At 39.6% G+C, this 18,109-nt stretch overlaps 1 protein-coding gene across 1 annotated transcript in view; it reads left to right on the top strand.

Moving 5' to 3' along the window:
- ITPRID2 (ITPR interacting domain containing 2) overlaps positions 1-18,109 on the top strand; it is a 99,523-nt gene that overhangs the window by 64,317 nt on the left and 17,097 nt on the right. Inside the window, exons 3-4 of the mRNA XM_013171639.3 lie at positions 11,373-11,410; positions 13,023-13,083. Of these exons, the coding sequence (XP_013027093.2) occupies positions 11,373-11,410; positions 13,023-13,083 (99 nt within the window). The remainder of the gene's footprint in view (positions 1-11,372; positions 11,411-13,022; positions 13,084-18,109) is intronic.

The raw sequence follows: 18,109 nt of genomic DNA, 5'->3' as shown, positions 1-18,109 counted from the left end.
TGCAATTGATCCCTCTATATAAAGCTATTAGGGAATGCTTTAAACGTATACCAGGGGACCAGCTAGTATTGTATTTCTGGTCATCTTGGATTTTTCTTTATGATCTTTGCCTCAGTTGTATTTAGATTTCAACTTCTTCACTATCTCATTTGAACACAGACTGAACATAAATCAAGCAATCATCTGGGAAGTAACATACTACTGACACTATTCAGTATTACTGGTGAATTCCCAACTTGTTCTCTCAAGGTACTTAGCTTTTTTTACTTGAAAATATTTAATGAACATGTTAAGTCTTTTCACAAATATATTATTAGGAGTGTTAGAGTCAATGGGCAAACTATTTGGGAAGGTTTTGTGAATGTGCTTTGGTAATAGTTGGTAAAACATTAGCCATTATTTGCAAATATTTAACAGTTTGGCAGTATGTTTTGTTTGGACATATTCATTTCAGTGGGAAGTTTCTGCTCTTTGCTCCTGTTCCTCCGAGTATTTGCTGGCAGTCACTGAACAACTCTGGCCCTTTTCAAGCCTCTTAGAAGCAATCTTCATCTTTACTTCCCCCCTTTTTCCTCTATGCATTTCTTTTCTTTCACTGTCGTGTTCCAGGCTAGTCTGTGCTATGAGTGTGGAAACTGCCCTTAACCCATGAGCAAAGATGCAATCTTTGTTGACGTATGCTTTTGTGTCAGAATAGACCTGGTGTCAGTATAACCTTTAAATAGGTACATTCTCCTTCTACACAGACAGTCAAATTTTGAGACAAAGTGTCATGCTTTAGGTTGATTTTCCAGTCCTTGTCCCTTGACTTGTTCTATATCTCTGTGATACTCTGTTTTTCCAAGGCCATCTTGCACTTCACTTTGACCCTCCAGCACCTCCTGGGGCACATAGAAATGCTGGCTGTCAGGTTCTCCTCCTACTGTAATGACGTTCTTCCCCAGAGCCACCAGAGATTATGCCAGAAAATCAGCGTCACCCTAGTTTACATATATTTGCCTCACAAAGAATTTTTCTTATCTACATTTCAGTCCAGAAGAGAGTTGAATCATGCTAAAAGAATGTCCATAAAAGAGAGTTGTGTGCAACTCATCATGTATCTTTTAAGACACACTTTACACACATCTGAGACTTGAATTTACAAGCAACATTCAGGCCAACAGGCCAAGGATTTCAAATTCCACATCACCAATCACAGCAGTTTGCTTCAGTTTGCTTCACTTTTATCTAGTTGAATGAATTAACTTGGATCTCACAGATGGAGTGACTATTAATGTGACTGTCATTATTTATATGTGTATTATATATTTTTATATTTTGTTATCTATATTATGCATATGTGTAACAATTCAGACTAAGAAGTCAGCCGACAGATGGCTGAAGTTCTTTCCTAGTTGACGTAATGCTAGAAATAGTTCACTAAATGACAGTCATTTGTCTGTGTTGTTGTTGCTTGGTTAGTTGGTTGGTTGGTTGGTTCCTCGGTTTTAGATTTTTTTGTTGTTGTTGTTATCTGGTTGGTTGTTTATTTGTTTACCATACTCATGCTATATATCTTGGATAAAATTGTGGCTTTGAAGTCAATGGCAAAACTTCCTGTTGCTTATGGCCTAGTAAAGTCGGTAGTAAAATGATTTTCTGTTTTTCGCTTTTTCTCATAAACTCTGGTTTGTTTTGCTGATGCAGACCTTAGATTTGCCACAGTATTTACACTGAGCAGCACTGAACTTGTTTTGAACTTCTGAGCTGGAATTGTTTTGTCTAGAGCAGTATTCACTTCCCCTAACCTTTCTGTAAACTAAACCAGGCACTGAAGTACCTCTTGTTCCAGAGGGTCAGAGCATAATCAGCAGTGCAGTGTGTGCACAGATGACAAATTACAAAGACTGGGGATTAAACTTAACTTCGTTGTGCTGGAAATGGGAAAATGTACTTTGCTTTTAACTAAATGATATTATTCTGGAAGGAGTTAATTTACTGCGGCTTGGAAACCAGGTATAGGCCAACCCTGACCTGGTACTTCTGGTCACAGTGACACCTCGTGGTCTTGCAGGAGATGTCTCCCAGCTGTAACGCCATGAATTACTAGCTGGGCTGCAAATTACATGCAAATTACAAGTTTATCTCAGAGAAATTCCCCCAAACCCTGTAAGATGTTTATGTTGGGACCAAAAAAAAAAAATATATATATATATATTATCAGAGATACTGAAAGAAAAAAATAAAAGACTGACTTCCTTTCTTCTGATTCCACTCTTGTTCTCATTCTTCCACTCTTGCCCCTTGTTCTTTGAGAGCTATCTCTGTTGACTTCACCAAAGAGAAGTCTGTGGTATATAGATACACTTCAAGATAGTGATACACTTCAAGAAAGCAGCTCCAAGCCTAGCATTGATAGCATTGATCTAAAGTCAAGTCAATTATTCAGTCAGTCATCAGTTATTCAAAGAGAAAATTTATTTTAAATGTATTTCTCATTGCTTAATTTCTTTCCCTGGGAAGAACTGCCGAGTCTGTAACCATCCCCATACAACTGACGAGGGACTTCTTGTCGGGAAGGTCTGCCCCAGCATTCCTGCTCACCAACCCTCTCACAGAGCAGGGCTACAGAAGAGGGCCTCGCAGGTGTGGGGCTGCAGGACTTTTGCTATGAGAAAAAGAAATTTTAGCATGGAAGATTTTTTTCATGACAGGTTTTTCCACAAAGGCTGCTTTGTGTTCTAGTAAAATCATGACTGGGCAAGTAAGTAAAATAGTAAATGGAAGTAGTAAAACTAGCAAACAAACAACCAACAACAAACCACCACCAACAACAAAAAACACTCAAATATTACAAGGGGACTTTACCATTCTGTCAAATTAGTTCAGTTTGCCTTTAAAAAACTCCTGATTATGGTGCATATTTTGGCCACAGCCTTAAAAATTGTTAAGAGTCTAGCTGTGTAAAAAATACTCACCAAAGTGCATAAGTGCTGCTCAGATCACATCCTGCCTATGCAGAGCAGCAAAGCACAGCAGATGCAGACATGCTCTTGCTTACACCCATCTGTCTGTGTGCATGACTCCTGGATGCATTACAAGAGGATCTCCATTAGCAAAATGGTGATGATTAGGAATGTGATGGTGTTTTGCTTAATGTATGACCAGAGTATTGAAGAAGGCAGAAAGAAAAACTCAGTCATTATTGATAAGAAATAAGTCATTATTAATAAGACAGGAGAAAATAAAGAACTTAAAATATCTTCCAATGTATATTTTCAGATGCTATATTCATTTATGGGACTTAAATATTTATTTATTTAAGAGGTTTGGAATCTCTTAGGGAGGGAGAACAGAAAGTTGAAAACATAAAGCTTAGGAAAAAGATGATTTTTTGATGCTTGTAATAACAATTCATGAGTGCTCTGTGGTAAGGCTGCAGACCTGATTCATCACTGTTATATTCTAGTTTAATGCTAGTGAAACTAGACTGATTTACATAGCTGGGTGTGAAACTGGAATAACAAGCTCGTGAAGCAGGCACCACCATACAATTCCTTTTTAAGATTCGTGTGATGTGAACAAATGCATTTAGATTCACATTTGATATTTGTAATGTCTCCAGTTTCTTCCAAACCAGATTACAGTATCAGAATGTATGTTTTAAAGAAATTTTGATCTGTGTATATTATGAAAGGGTTTTATTTCACATTCTTACAGCTGTGCAGTTGTAAGTGGGCCCTTGGGTACTGCCTGTGTGGTGTGCAGTGATGCAGACACTGCTTAGACCACATGCTGTTGTGTTGGTAGGAGAAGTATGATCATTCTTTTCATTTAGAAGTTGTCTTTGAGCACCGTCAGGAAGTATTTGGTCTAACTAAGATGACGGCTGTCCATACTCAGTACTAGTAATGGCTACTTCAATACTGAAGGTGGGAAATAGCTTTGTGAATATAAATGGGCTAATTTACCTGGAAAGAAAAGATAAAATGTCCAAACAAACTGATTCATCAGGCCTATGGCATTTTAGCTAATTCTGAAAGGCTGGTTACAGTCAGAAGCTCATTGGAAAAAACTTCTAGATGAACTAGAGCAATGTTGAGCCAGCTTAGTGCAGGAGATGGCATGACCAACTACCCTTGGGCTGAAATAGCATGTAAATGCTGAGTTAGTAATAAATTCCTTGCAGAGCCATTTCCCACTGGTATAAGAATATGTGATCTGGATGTAAAGAAAGCCCAGGTAAATCCAAGCCTTTTGTTTAGGTGCAGGATATGGAACAGCCAGGTGGTGGAACAGCACACAGGTCTGCTCTTCGCAGACACTGGGGTCCTTTCCCGTCCAGCCAAGCACATCGTTATGTAGCACCCCATGTCCAGCTGCCCAGCCCTTCCTAACAGCTTCAAGATTGACTCTCCCTGTGTTGCACTTCCAACAGAACAATCAATTCAACTCTCTGATGCTGTAAGCAGGAGTATATCAAAATAAATCCAGAGAAAGTCACCATCTAGGAAGAGAATTCTGCAGAACGGGAGTCTCTTTTTTTTTAGAAAAGGAAACAGTAAAATCAGTAAAATTGCCACACTATGGTTTCATCTGAAGTTTTTTTGTTGTTGCAACTTTTCACATTTATTTTTTATAACTGACTTTATTTTTTCCAAGTAGCAATTAAGGGCATGGTAGTGCAAAGTGCTGCAGCCCTGTGGGAGTTCCCTGTCCTACAAGGGGGTTGCCCATAAGCAGAAGACCACTGCCGCCTCCTTGTTCTGTCCCACATGCACATTTCTCTCTGACCCATTCCCTTTGGTTCCATCAGTTCAATCTTTCTCTGTCCCCTCAACCAGGACAACCTTGCCACTCTGTGCCAATACTTGGTGTGCAGAAGCCATCTACCGCACAGTCACCTCAGCTAGGGTGGCAGGTAGGTGCTGTCAAGGTAGCATGGGATCTTCCACAGGATACGTGCCTTAACCGCAGGTGCCTTACATGTTAAGCATCCTAATGCTTGTGTTTGTAGCAAACTCCTCTCTTTCCTGTTTTTATTAATATTTCCTATACAAATCTTGCTATTAGTGTTCCCTAAAGGAGCAGGCAGTAATTTAGATGCCGATTAGTGTGTGAAATGCAGCAGAACAGTAACGAATGTACTCTCCTGTCAGCGTTTGACTGAGGAGGGAGAAGACCCTCTAGCTACATTTACCGCAGCAGCTGCAATACTGGAGTTTAATGAGGTGCTTTCGCAATGTGAAAATTTTCAGAAACATATACTCGTGCCGGGAGGGCCTACCAGGATATTTTTTTGTAATTAAATGTAATTACATCCATACCCATAGTCAAGTTCTCATTGATAGATACAGGCAAATAGAAACCAACAAGCAAAAGTCGAACAATTAACTACATGAGGGTTTTTTTGTTGTTGTTGTTTTTGTTTTTTAATGTTTGCCTTATCGTACTTTTTCCATTTCCTAGCTCCGTGGTTTAGTAAAAAGCTATGAAATTCTAGCTAATCCAGCAATGTGTGGTTAGCGTTCTGCCAAAAGCAAAGTATGAAATATTTTTTGATCTTATTTTGTCTTCTGGAAGAAAGGAAATGTAGTTTTTATAGCAGAAAAAATCACAAAGTGATATTACACCAGTCAATTTCTAAATCAGATTTCAGTGAGCTTATTTTACAAATACAAATGCAAATACAAACTGTGGTCATCAAACACCAGTGAGGCAAGCTGGTAGATTAATAATAATAATAATAAAAATCCTTATTTTACTGATGGAGAAACTGAAATGTGAAATGACAGAAAACAAAATGTTCAGAAAATTTCTGAACATTTCAGAACAATTTCAGAAAATGCCACTAAGTGGCAAGAGAATGAAGAATTATTTGAAAAATAATGCATTTCTTTTTCTGGTTCCTGAAATTGTTTGTGCCATTTGAATGCAAGTTTTTGAAACAGGTGATCCGCCCTGTTGCAAAACTAGCACACAGCAGGGCTGAGAGCAGGCTTCTGCTGCCCACTGCTTGAACACCAACCCCCTGCACCTGGAGCCAAGAGTCACCCTCCTTTTCATCTCAGGAGATGGCTAAGGGGAGCCGGAGCCAGGAAAATGAGTTTCCATTTTCTGCCTACAAAACTGTGTGTCATCATCAATCATATTCATAAGAAGTCAGCAGTTGGTTCATTTCTTTCACATTTTTCAAGAGAGAAAGCTTTGCTGACAGGCGTGGTAGTGTTTCACCATGGAGACACTTCACAAAAACTCACGAAATTGGCAGAATTGTTTCATAGCTGTAGCATCATCTGATTTCTGTCTCCATAGCTTGGTGTGTCCTGCACTAAAGTCTGCATGCAAAAGGCTGTGTCCATAGCTCCGCTCATTTACTTTGCTCTTTCCAATGGTACCATTGACACAGTGCAGGGGCAGGACTGTAAGCAGGCTCCAGACCAATGGTGGCATCATGTCCTTAAACTCTTTCTTCAGGATCATTTCACTGAGATTCAGACAATTCTTGTTTAACTTTTTAACTTACATCTATTATAGGCACGTGACTCGTGCATTATTTCCACTATCTGAGCAATTAAAGAATTATTGTAGTTATTATTTTAAGGGCAAATTTAGATACTCTGACCAGAAAAAAAAAAAAAAAGTCCAAAACCCTACCAACCACCTATGATTTTATCTGAAGCTCCACATCTTTGTTTTCCCAAGGAAAATGCCAAACTCTCTACACAACACTTTCTCCAACAATTACACCAGCCTTTTACTGAGTTTCTCTTGTGTAAAAGCCAGCCTCTCTGACCTGGTCTGTTCCTCCAGTTCCTGACTGAAACCCTACAGAAGAGGCTTTTATTTGTTCTTGCCAAGAGGAAAGAAAGCAGGGTACTTAGCTGGATGAGATGAGCTGTTGCTGGATGACTCCACTGCAGAGTCCATGAGTGATATCAGAGGCCACATATTTTAAAACACATCACCTCTTGCCCTGCATGACTGCTGCAAGTGCATTAATGTTACCCAGTGGGAGAAGAGAGGCAGATGAATTTTGATCTTGAAAACGACCATCAGGCTTCCCTCAGCATGTCCTTGCTGTTTCCACAGCAATGTAGATTCAGGAGAAGAGTGATGAGCTGCATTAGGCAGTTGTCATTCTGCCCATAGCCAGCTTCCGTATGCTCTGATCCTGTCTGACCTCAGATAACACCACCTTATTTCTGACCTCATGTAAGGACACCCTTGGAGTAGCTCAGCTTATTCTGTCAGCTTGGTTGGGTGGCTGTGCTAATAAATGTTCAAAAGAGCTAAGCTAACATGAGCATGTGGGAGACAAATCCCCACTTTCCAGTATCTTGGGTACATACAAATCTGTTCTCAGTTCTCATCTGATTTCTAACACACCACTTGAAAACAAAAACGTAAAAGCTGTCAAGAAATGACTCGAGTATTAGATTGTAGTTAGCTAATTAGGGCAGCTGAGAATAAGTCAAACTGGAAAAATGCCATATATTCATATCTGGAGTATAACAGAGCAGTATTGTGTTCTGTGAGCAATGTTACGGTCTGTGAGAAGAAAATGGAGCATCATTAAACAGTCTCCCTGGCCCCAGAAAGAGAACCTGTAGGGAGAATTTATCTAAACAAGAGTTTAATTTCATATAAGACAGAAGTATACCTGATCAATTGAATTCTCCATGTGTAATTGCCTAGTTATAAACAAGACAAGGAAATTACTTGTTCTGTATAAATATGTGGTGGTTTTTTGTGAGTAGAAGTGTGCACAGTAGTCAATGGGAACTGAAGGACACTGAGAAACAAGGGATTTCATTCTCCCTTGTGAATCATGTCTGTTTAGTTTCAGATCATTTCCTCACCTCTCTCAAGAGGAATTTATGTTCAAAGAGTTTAGTAAAGAAATTCAGTTTCTAATTGTCAATGGATTTGACAGGGGTGTAAGGGTGGGAAATGTCTTGTTTGATTCCTGTTACATGGATACGTCTCAGTTACAGCAGCTGACAGATCATGTTCTTTCTTACCTTGTACTATCCATTCTCGTCACAAATTTTGCTGTCTCTGAGATCTCTTCTCATGCCAGAACTAACCTGTTGTAGTGACAGCATCAGTGTGGACCTGTGTGTCTCTGGTGGACACGCTCTTATTAAGAACATGCTTTCATGACATTATTTAAACTGCTTGCAAAGCAATATAATTTAGACTGGAAAAACACTATTTCTATCCAAGGAAGAGTGTTCACACAAGTATAATTGCAACCCTTCAGTTAGACCAGTATAGCTCAAACTATTTCCCTGGACAGGGAGCTCTTGGTCGAGCTCCAGTGCACACTGCCCTCCTGCTCTGCTCTCTGTCATCTCTAAATTTCTCCTCTAGCTTCTGCTACAACCCACTGCCCATGTCTCTCATCACTACCTCAGCTGCACACACAGAAGAAGCACTGCCCTCTTCTTGCTCTATCTCCCTTGCTTTACATCTTTTCCTTCTCTCCTATGTGCAGAATTTTTGTGTATTTTCTATTCCCTGCCTTGGTCTATGGCATACAGTGATCTCAGCTTCCCTTGTTCCTGTTTCTTGTCACCTCTCCTTAAAGATCTATGCTCTCCATTGACACTTTTTTTATCAAAATAAGCATGCAATGCTCTTTCTGTCCTCAAAATGAATGTCTACCAAGATGTACCATTGACCAAAACATACCTCCAACCATCTCTGTCTTTCCTTTTATCTCACAACTCATGTAAAACACTTCACACTTTCTGCTTCAGGTTTGTCTCCTTTGGTCCTTCAGGTTCATTTCTGATATCTCTTTATTGGATTTGAAAAACTGTTTGTTTTTGTGTTTTTGTAAGTTGTTCTTGAATTTCCACAGTGTTTGATGCTGTTTATTGGCATTCCTTGCCCTGCGGATATAAATGATTTGTAACTCCATACAGGACCAGTTCTTGTTCACAAAATTACCCTCTTATAAAGGTTGCTGGATGAAAGGAAAGGCTGGAAACTTTCCAGTTCTGGTAGGTTTAATGTCACCCCACTAAGAGGAACACTAAACGTGCAAGTCCAAAGGGTTCGAGAAATGCAAATCCTTAGAAACAAGACCTGAAATATGACAAAGCTGCTGACAGCAGCTTTCCTTCCTTGTGCAAGTCTCAGCCTGAGTTTACCAAAAATACTTTGAATTTGGACAAGCTTAGAGTTTCAAGAAGGAACGGGACATGACTTACTTTTCATTGTTCCTTGCTCTAAGTTCCTGATTTATTCAATTTTCAGCCTTTGAACTAAACCCAGGATTCTGAGCTTAAAAAAAAAGAAAAGAAAGAAAAGAAAAGAAAAGAAAAGAAAAGAAAAGAAAAGAAAAGAAAAAAAGAAAAGAAAAGAAAAGAAAAGAAAAGAAAAGAAAAGAAAAAAAGAAAAGAAAAGAAAAAAAGAAAAGAAAAGAAAAGAAAAGAAAAGAAAAGAAAAGAAAAGAAAAGAAAAGGAAAGAAAAGAAAGAAAAGGAAAGAAAAGGAAAGAAAAGGAAAAAAAGGAAAGAAAAGGAAAGAAAAGGAAAGAAAAGGAAAGAAAAGGAAAGAAAAGGAAAGAAAAGGAAAGAAAAGGAAAGAAAAGGAAAGAAAAGGAAAGAAAAGGAAAGAAAAGGAAAGAAAAAAGAAAAGAAAGAAAAGAAAAGAAAGAAAGAAAAGAAAAGAAAAGAAAAGAAAAGAAAAGAAAAGAAAAGAAAAGAAAAGAAAAGAAAAGAAAAGAAAAGAAAAGAAAAGAAAAGAAAAGAAAAGAAAAGAAAAGAAAAGAAAAGAAAAGAAAAGAAAAGAAAAGAAAAGAAAAGAAAAGAAAAGAAAAGAAAAGAAAAGAAAAGAAAAGAAAAGAAAAGAAAAGAAAAGAAAAGAAATCTAATGTTGAGTCATTGAAGTCTGTGTCTCTCTGTTATACTATCAATATGAAAGATTATGAACACTTAAATAATCACTCATTTAGCCAGCCTATCTTCGTGCTCCAAAGAGCTTTAAGAGGATACTAGGTACTGCAATAGTTATTTACAGGTAGGGAAGTCAAGGAAGAAATTAGTCATCTACCCAAGGTCATGCAAATGTCAATGGCAGGAACTGGCCTCCTGATTGTCTTGTCTAATTCCGTATCTTTGGGACCACACTGGAGTAATCAGCTCTGTTTTGAACCACATATTTTATCCTGGAGTGTAAGTCATTTGGATGTCTCTAATATAATGGTAAATCCATACTTTGAGTAAACCCACTAAGTCAATTAATATTTGCAAGATGCATGGACATGAGGGTAAAGAGCACAACAGGAAATGCAGACAGTCTGCCTGGACTGGCTCTCCTCACACACAGCACACCGCAAGCAGCAGACACATAGAGACTAAGCTGGATGAAGTGATGTTACACAGACCTAGTTCTTCTTTCAGATCTGCTACACCTCAGTAGAAACTGCACAGTGGTATCTGCACGTGGAAAAAATTGTAAGGCATGGTGGCACAATTAGGCATTGATGTCTGTTTTTAAGAGACACTTAAATTTTAGAGCTCCAAACTACTGTGCATCAAAGATCCCATATGATCTTTGTCAAATATTTGGGAAATCATCATCAGAAGACACACTTTTTGACCATTAACCACATCAAGACAACACTAGAAAAATAATTTAATCTGATGCACAAACTGATTTAGTGCTATGGTTAGGAAGATCCTTGGCTCCTCTGCTTCATCCAATTTCATTTAGTTGTTCAGCTAGATGTTCAGAGGTGCTTTTTTCATTAGAAATCTCTAGCATTCACTGTTTCTTCCATGCCTATGCTCAAGAGCAAACTAAGGCAACAAAAGCAAGCAGTACCAGGAAATATTTCACAGCCATTTCCAACACTACACCAGTGTTTTTTTAAGATGAAAGACTAGACTTAGTTACGCTTTGGTTTGCTGGTTTTGCATGTTACTGTTAGGTGCTCTTGAGTGTCATTGCTAGTGTATTAACAGCTGAATGGAGGTGGAGTTCTTGTTGAGGATTACTGCAACCTACCAGGCGTTGGTAAGCCTGCTTTTCTGGAGAAATGGGAGAGTGCAGGGCCTGGGCAGAGCAGCCCTGGGTCCCCACAGCCACTCAAGCATGGAGCCCTGCTGCCAGCCCAGCCAAAGGGCCGGGTGCTGACCACACACCACCACTTGTCAGTTCACAGTCAAAACACATGAGTGAAGGGCTTTAGACACAGTACTCATGTCTAAACGCTAATCGGGGCCTCTGGATTTCTGAGGCACACAAACGAGCTGTAAATCAAAAGGGAAATTTCTTATTTACAATGGTGCTGTAGGGTGCAGGGCAGAGCTGCAATACTTTGCACTGAGAAAGTCTTTTGTACTAACTTTTCTCTTTTCCTATCTTTTCCTCTTCTAGAAAAAGATGAGAAGAGAACAAACATCTCACAGGCAGAAGTAAGTGAAATATATATATATTTTTTCTTACAATGCATTTACAGTTAAAATAGACCAACTGTTAAAATCCCTTTGCGGCCTACTGGTCCATCCCAGCTGATGTCTTTCTTTGCGCAGTCACCCCACCTCCAACAGCACAGAAGGTCCCCTAGAGCAGGGAGCTGGCCAAGGCACATTTCCCCTCCACCCCGCCGCCCTGCCCGCTCAAAACAAAACTGACCTGGCCCAAGGTGGCCCTGCCAGCTCGTCCCAGCCAACACTGGCTGTGGGGCTGCAAAACCACTGCAAACTCGCCCCTTGCTATTGCTTGCCAAGCCCATGGCTGGCACAGGATTGGTGCTGTCTGCAGGACAGCTGAAAGCTGGCTCCTCCGCTCTCATTTTCTGATCTCCCCTTGCACAGCTCCTGCAGCTCCTCAACCACTTTCTCCTCCCTTGATTGCCCAGAGAAGCTGGCAAAGCTCTAAATAGCAGCAGGAGGTATTGATTGTTTTAGATTTGGACTCTAACACAGACTCACAGTGATTCACTGGGGTGAGGATCAACAACCTATCCCACAGTGTTTATAAATAGCTTGCTTTTTCAAAAGAAGACAATTTTTTATTTATAAATGTTATCACTCCATCCACTGTGATAAGGTAATATGATTGGCTGTATTCATGTGGAAGTGTTTTTCTTAAGAGCTGTCTCAAATGTTCCTTGAAGAGATAGATCTGAATAGCACTGGAATGTATTTCAGTCAGTTTTTGCTAACTGTACATTGCTCTAATTACACTTGTGTTACTCTGTATGTAATTTTACTGTTATTTTAGAACAACTCATTTTCGTATGTGGGTGTGATTTTTGGGGTCAAAAAAGTTTAACTGTGTCTAAAGATACCACTTAAAGCAGGCCTAGCTAAAGGCAGAGTGGTTGATGAAATTATTTGGGGAGTAATATAACACACTGAAAAAGTGCAGAGGGAAGGATCTTCCATTTACTTATGTAAAAATGTATGTATTAAGAATTTCAGTATTACCTTATCTATACACAGAAGCATTCTTTATACCCTGTTTAGTTGGAATATTGATTAAAGTAAATCTTGCATTATTTTAATATCTAAATTATTTATTTACCTTATGAGAGTCAGCTACATAGACTGTTAAAAACACAGGCTGCCTTAATTTTATGCTTAACAATATATTTTTGCAGTGAATTTTCAGTAATATTGGGTCTGTTTTGCCTGGGAGCTATAAAAGTTGCCAGGAACTGGCATCAGGTTTGCAGAGTATCATTTTCATAGAAACTTCTCGGAGTGACGTATGCACCCTCTAAACTTGGGGCAATGCAGAGCATTGCAGGATATTACAAATTGCCCATCACTGCTTGCATGTACTCAGATGTTGTTTCAGTCCCACCCTACTGTGGCCATAAAGGGTGTACCACTTACACTGGCAAGCACCCAGGGTGATTTCAAATATGAAACAAGAATTTGCATTTGTAGCAACCCTCCTTAAAACATTTTTCACATAACAAGAGGGAAAAGTTGCGTGGCAAGACTCTGAGTTGCCAAGCATGGAAGGCTCTCTCCGCCTCGGTCTCTCACCGTCTCTCTCTCTCTTTTAAATCCCCAGTCCCAGAGCGTCTCGCCAAAGCAAAGGAAGCAGAGCGTGTACACCCCGCCTGCCCTCAAAGGTACTGTCCAGGTACTGTCCCTGCCCCTGGCAGCACACTCCCCCCCCATTACACGCGGCAGCTTCGTCCTCTCCCGCGTGTAGGGGACACCCAGGGATGAGCCATGGCCCTGTGTGCCCATGAGTAGCACAGCGCAGGGCACTGAGAAGTTGGAACTTACCTCCCTTGAACACAGGATCAACACAGGAAGCGTGAAGCCTTACTTGTCATGAGAAATCTCAGGAAATGTTTAGAGGGCTTATGAGCTTTTAAGGAACTAACATAAAAGCAGCAGAGTATTAGCTGCAGTCAGGCAGCTCTATCTAGGCCTTTTTTCTCCAATGACTGAACAGAGTTGGACTTGCGAATGCTTGCAGGTAGGTGAGATCTATGGCAATTTATCAGCTCTTCAGACCAGCACGTTTCAGTATAGGACCATTTCCAGACTGCAGACCAAAGCCAGTCCTGCCAGGTGTCTCTGGATATGTTATGACTATTCTCTATTTCCATTCCTTCTGCTCAGCACAATAGAATATCTGATTTGTAGAGTGAACCCTGTGGTTAGGTAACTTACTGTAACAGCCAGTTCTACAGATCTCTTTCTGTAGCTTCAGTTCTCCAGCACTCAGCAACTGTGAAAACATCACCCAGGTGCTGCACAAGACTTGCTATCTGTTTTTCAATATGGGCTGGTTTGTTTATTGGATATTATAAATAATTTTATTATAGTCAATTGTAATAACTTATGGAAGGAAGAAGCTTTGCATGAGTAGCAATAACACCAGTTGATCTCACTGCTGTATTATTTTGCTCCATGAGCCTAAACTAAATAATGTGTAAATTAAGTGCTCTGTAATATAGGTCCTCATAGCTCCTCTCAAGGACTGCAGCCTACTCAGTCTTACCCCTGTTGAGGTCTGGGGAATTGCCTGGCATAGTTTGCTCCTCCATCAACTTTATTCCCAGGGAACAGTTTTCTAGTAGGAAAGACAGTTCACAACTGATCTGAAATATCTTGTACACAGAAGAAAGCAAAGAACAAAACGCCTCTCTTGTGCACCTTAACACCCTAAACTGCACGGTACAGCTAGACAAACAGGTGGACAGCTGAAAGTTGGTAATCCTACTTGTAAGCAGCTTGGATTGCTCCAAATTTAACATACTAAACTGTCATAAATACTATCCTTCTTATTTAAAAAAAAGTATTGGAGTAGAAAATTCATTATTCCTTCCTCTTCATTGCTATGAAAACATGAATGTTATTTTGTTTAGACTAAGAGATTAGTAGGAAAACATAGCAATCCAAAATACACAATGCTGTGAAAGCATTACTGTGAAATGCAGAATTTTGTAAAAATTCTGTAATGATTTAAGGAAGTCTACTTTTATAGCAGTTTGCAATACTCAGCAATATTTTCAGAATAGTAGACTTCATGATTTCACACTATTCACTCAGCTTTGAGTATGTTTTCCCGATATGCTGTTTCTCCCTCAGTGTACTCACAGGGTAGTCTTCAATATACAGTAAAGAATGAGATTCTGGATGACGAATCTCTCTCAATACTGTACCAGGGCTATAGTACTTGTTATATGGAATATACAAATACATGAAAATATATGAAATAAATATATGAAAATGCAGTACTGGTGATGATCTATGTGTGATAGTAAGTATATGGAGATCAGCTTCTTAGTTAAACCTGGTTGTATTTTCCTGCTCTGCCATCGCAGTCACCTAAACTGAAACACAGTGCTCTCATTTGTCTAACATTGCCCCCAAATACTTTGGTTCCATCCTTACAATGGTTTGGTCTGTCTTGAGGTGGGCCTGTAGTTGCTGTAGCGAGCTGTAACAAATCTATGTGTCTGCAGAGACAGTGTCAGGTTAGGGTGCAAGCAACAGGCAGGTTCTTATCACTATATATGTGTGTGTACTTTGGCTTCTGCTTTTATTTTCCTAAACAAAATTGCACCAGAGTCCCTGCAGACGTAGCAAATAGCTGACTCATCTCAGAGCATTGTTCTTTTTACTGGAATACAGTGTGCTGGAAAAATCAATGTAAGAGCTATTGATTTAGGTGGTAATCTGGAGAGCAAATCAGACAGCAAACCAGATAACAGCTCAGTTCCTGCTAGTATTGTATTACTATGCCTAATGGATGGCAAAGAAAATTTTCATTTTGCTTTCAAAATTATTTCTTTTGCTAATTCTGCTACAGCAGTGTTTGTTAGTTCTGTACTCTTACACTGTATGTAATGTTAGCAAAAGTCAGAATCTGAAGACCAAATTCATAATATTTTCAGTATGTTATGATTTACCTCTTCTCATGTTGTTTTCCAGGTATATCAAAACCTTTTACCTGAGGATAGTAATAATAACTAATGAAATACTGAACATTAGGAAGGCTGAAACTGCTTCTCTATTTCATGTCAGCTCTAATGTCATAAGCTAAACTTTCAATTTTACTAAGCTTACGCCGTTCCACATCAGTGTTAGGTTTGTCTCATGCTTGAGAATCTAGTTAATTTTTCTATTGTCCTCTGAGTTCATCACCTCTGTTTTGTCTGTGTCCCTCCTTTCTTCCCTTACTCTTGGGTGTTTATGTCTGAACTTCAGATTCTCTCTTCCCCAACTTCCAATGTGCTATTGTGTTAAGCTTGAATCCCCATCACTTTCTCCTTCCCATTTTAAGATCTTCTTCATGTGCAGAAGTTATCTCGTACCTCCCTATGAAAAACACCATAAAAACAACCAGGGGAACGTGTCTCAATTAGAAGTCACCAGTTCTACACGGAGCAATATTTTTCAGTCAATTCTCATTGCTCAAGGCTTCTTACTCCTACTTACTGACCTGCTTCTCATTCTGTATGAAAAAATAAAGAAGAATCCTTTAGGCCTTTTCCTCTGTATCAAAGCAGATGTCCAGCTGTTTTAGCAAAAATTTCCATTCATCCATGAATGGCATCCTTAAAGTTATCTTCATTATTCTGGTTGGGGAGCCAGAGGAGCCCTTGGAAGGTGTGCTGTATTCTCACCATTTCCCCACACACACCCACACGTGCACTCTCTGGAGAAGTTTGAAATGGGATAATAACCCTCTAAAGTAGAGAGGAGCAGCTCAGACTGCACTTATCCCTGGTAATGGTACTTCCTTGGCATCTCATTACCACATGAAAATTAAAAGAGCACATTTGAGTCTTGGAGCTACATCTGCAGCTTCCCATCGAAGGCATACTTTGTACCAAGGCAGTTTTCCTTTTGCCTAGATAATCACACTTTGTTTGGTATATCAGCTCATCCTTGAAAGGAAACACAGACTGGAGTGACAGGAAACCAGGTTTACAAAGACAAACACAAGACAGTCTGAGCTGTTCCCAAACCTGCATTGCTCCCCAGAGCTCACAAGTCTCCACATTATCTACCAGCCTTTGCTATTAATACTACCAGCTATTTAAATATCATCAAGGTCTTCCCTCGAGAAGGAAGTGCTCATTCCCGAGTGGTTTGAGGATTTCATTAACAGTGAGCCCACTGGTGTGGGTGTGCTAGAGGTCAGGGAAATAGGAAACCTTCCCTCATCTGAGTTCACCCTGCAGGAGGCTGGTGGGCTCATCATCAAGATCCTACTAATTTCAGTGGGCTTTACAGAAAACTCTTGCTGCTTTCTGTGTTCATTGGACCACTTTTACAATTAGCTGCCATCAGATCATAATTAAAGTCCTACCCCACCAAGGTGAAAGGTACCTTTGATTCTGTTTTTCCCCTACTCCTTGGGAGAATTCATCTTTTAAATTCCCCTCTTAATGTGTTTTTCTTTGCAGACAAGCAAAGACTTTTTCTTCAGCTAGGTCCTAACTACAGCATTTGAAATGGGATTAAGTCTGAGTTGTTATAAATCTAAGGAACATCCAACAACATAAATTTGGCTTGGCTCATTAAAACAACCAGGACTCACTCACTGGCTCTTCCCAAAGTGTTGAGACCCAGGGATTTGATACATGCATAATTCTAGTATTTACAATGATGGTTGATATTAAATGAGCTCTTTCTAGTCTCTGCCATGAATTTCAGATGCTGGGCTTGTTTAGTGCCGCCTTGTTCTTCTCTCCAAAGGAAACAACGTGCAGAATAAATGATTAAAATCATGATGTCCCTCCTGAAATATGTAATTTATTAGAAGCAATTAGTACAGTATGTGGCCCTCATCCAAATTTGTAACCCCTTAGGCCAGCTTCACAATGTCTGATGCATCTCATTACTTTGTGACTGAAGGTTAACAAGGAACATGGATAGAGTCTGGAGACATAAAGGATTGTTGTTAGTGTGGCAAGCACCAAGTTCACAGCCCACGAGAATCATCACAGAACAAAAATCTCAGGCTAAATTTACTTCAAGTGGCAGAGGAATTAAGTTTGTGAGTCTTAAGCAGTGACTACAGAAACCTATATGATTTTATGGGCTGCTTTCTTATATGGCAAACTCCAAAGGGCTTCTACCATTAACTAAATACATCAGGGCAAAACAAAGAAATATCATACTATACAAAAAAAGAAAAATACTGTGTCTCTGTGTGATTTGTGCTTCACACACAGTCTTAAATTAATTTTTTATGAAATTTATGTTAGCCACAATCTTATACACATCTTGCACTGCTTTCTGTACATCAGGCTAGGTTTGTCAAAATTCGCAGACTAAGCTGGTGCTGTTCATATGCTTTTCTTATGGGGGTAAATCACTTTGGCTCAGGGCATTACATTTTTCCAATCTCTACAATGATGAGAAATTACCTACCCTTTTTTAATGCGACTGTGCTGCACATGAGCCATGAAGTCAGAACAAAAGAAGGAGCTGGTTTTCAACTATCCCATCAGTTCTGAACTCATATTCCAGACCTCTTTGCTTTTCCAGCAGGCTAAGGGACTGAGATGAATTCTGGGCGGATGTCTGGGACTGCTCCACAATGCAGGCATAGTCCAGTACGTGAAGCAATCACCAGGGATGGAGCTAAGTACTTCTCAGATCCCTTAGCAGAGCTGCAGTGGTGCA

Source organism: Anser cygnoides, chromosome 6 (assembly GCF_040182565.1).
Source record: "Anser cygnoides isolate HZ-2024a breed goose chromosome 6, Taihu_goose_T2T_genome, whole genome shotgun sequence".
Lineage (NCBI taxonomy): Eukaryota > Metazoa > Chordata > Aves > Anseriformes > Anatidae > Anser > Anser cygnoides.
This window is presented reverse-complemented; position numbering and strand designations above follow the sequence as displayed.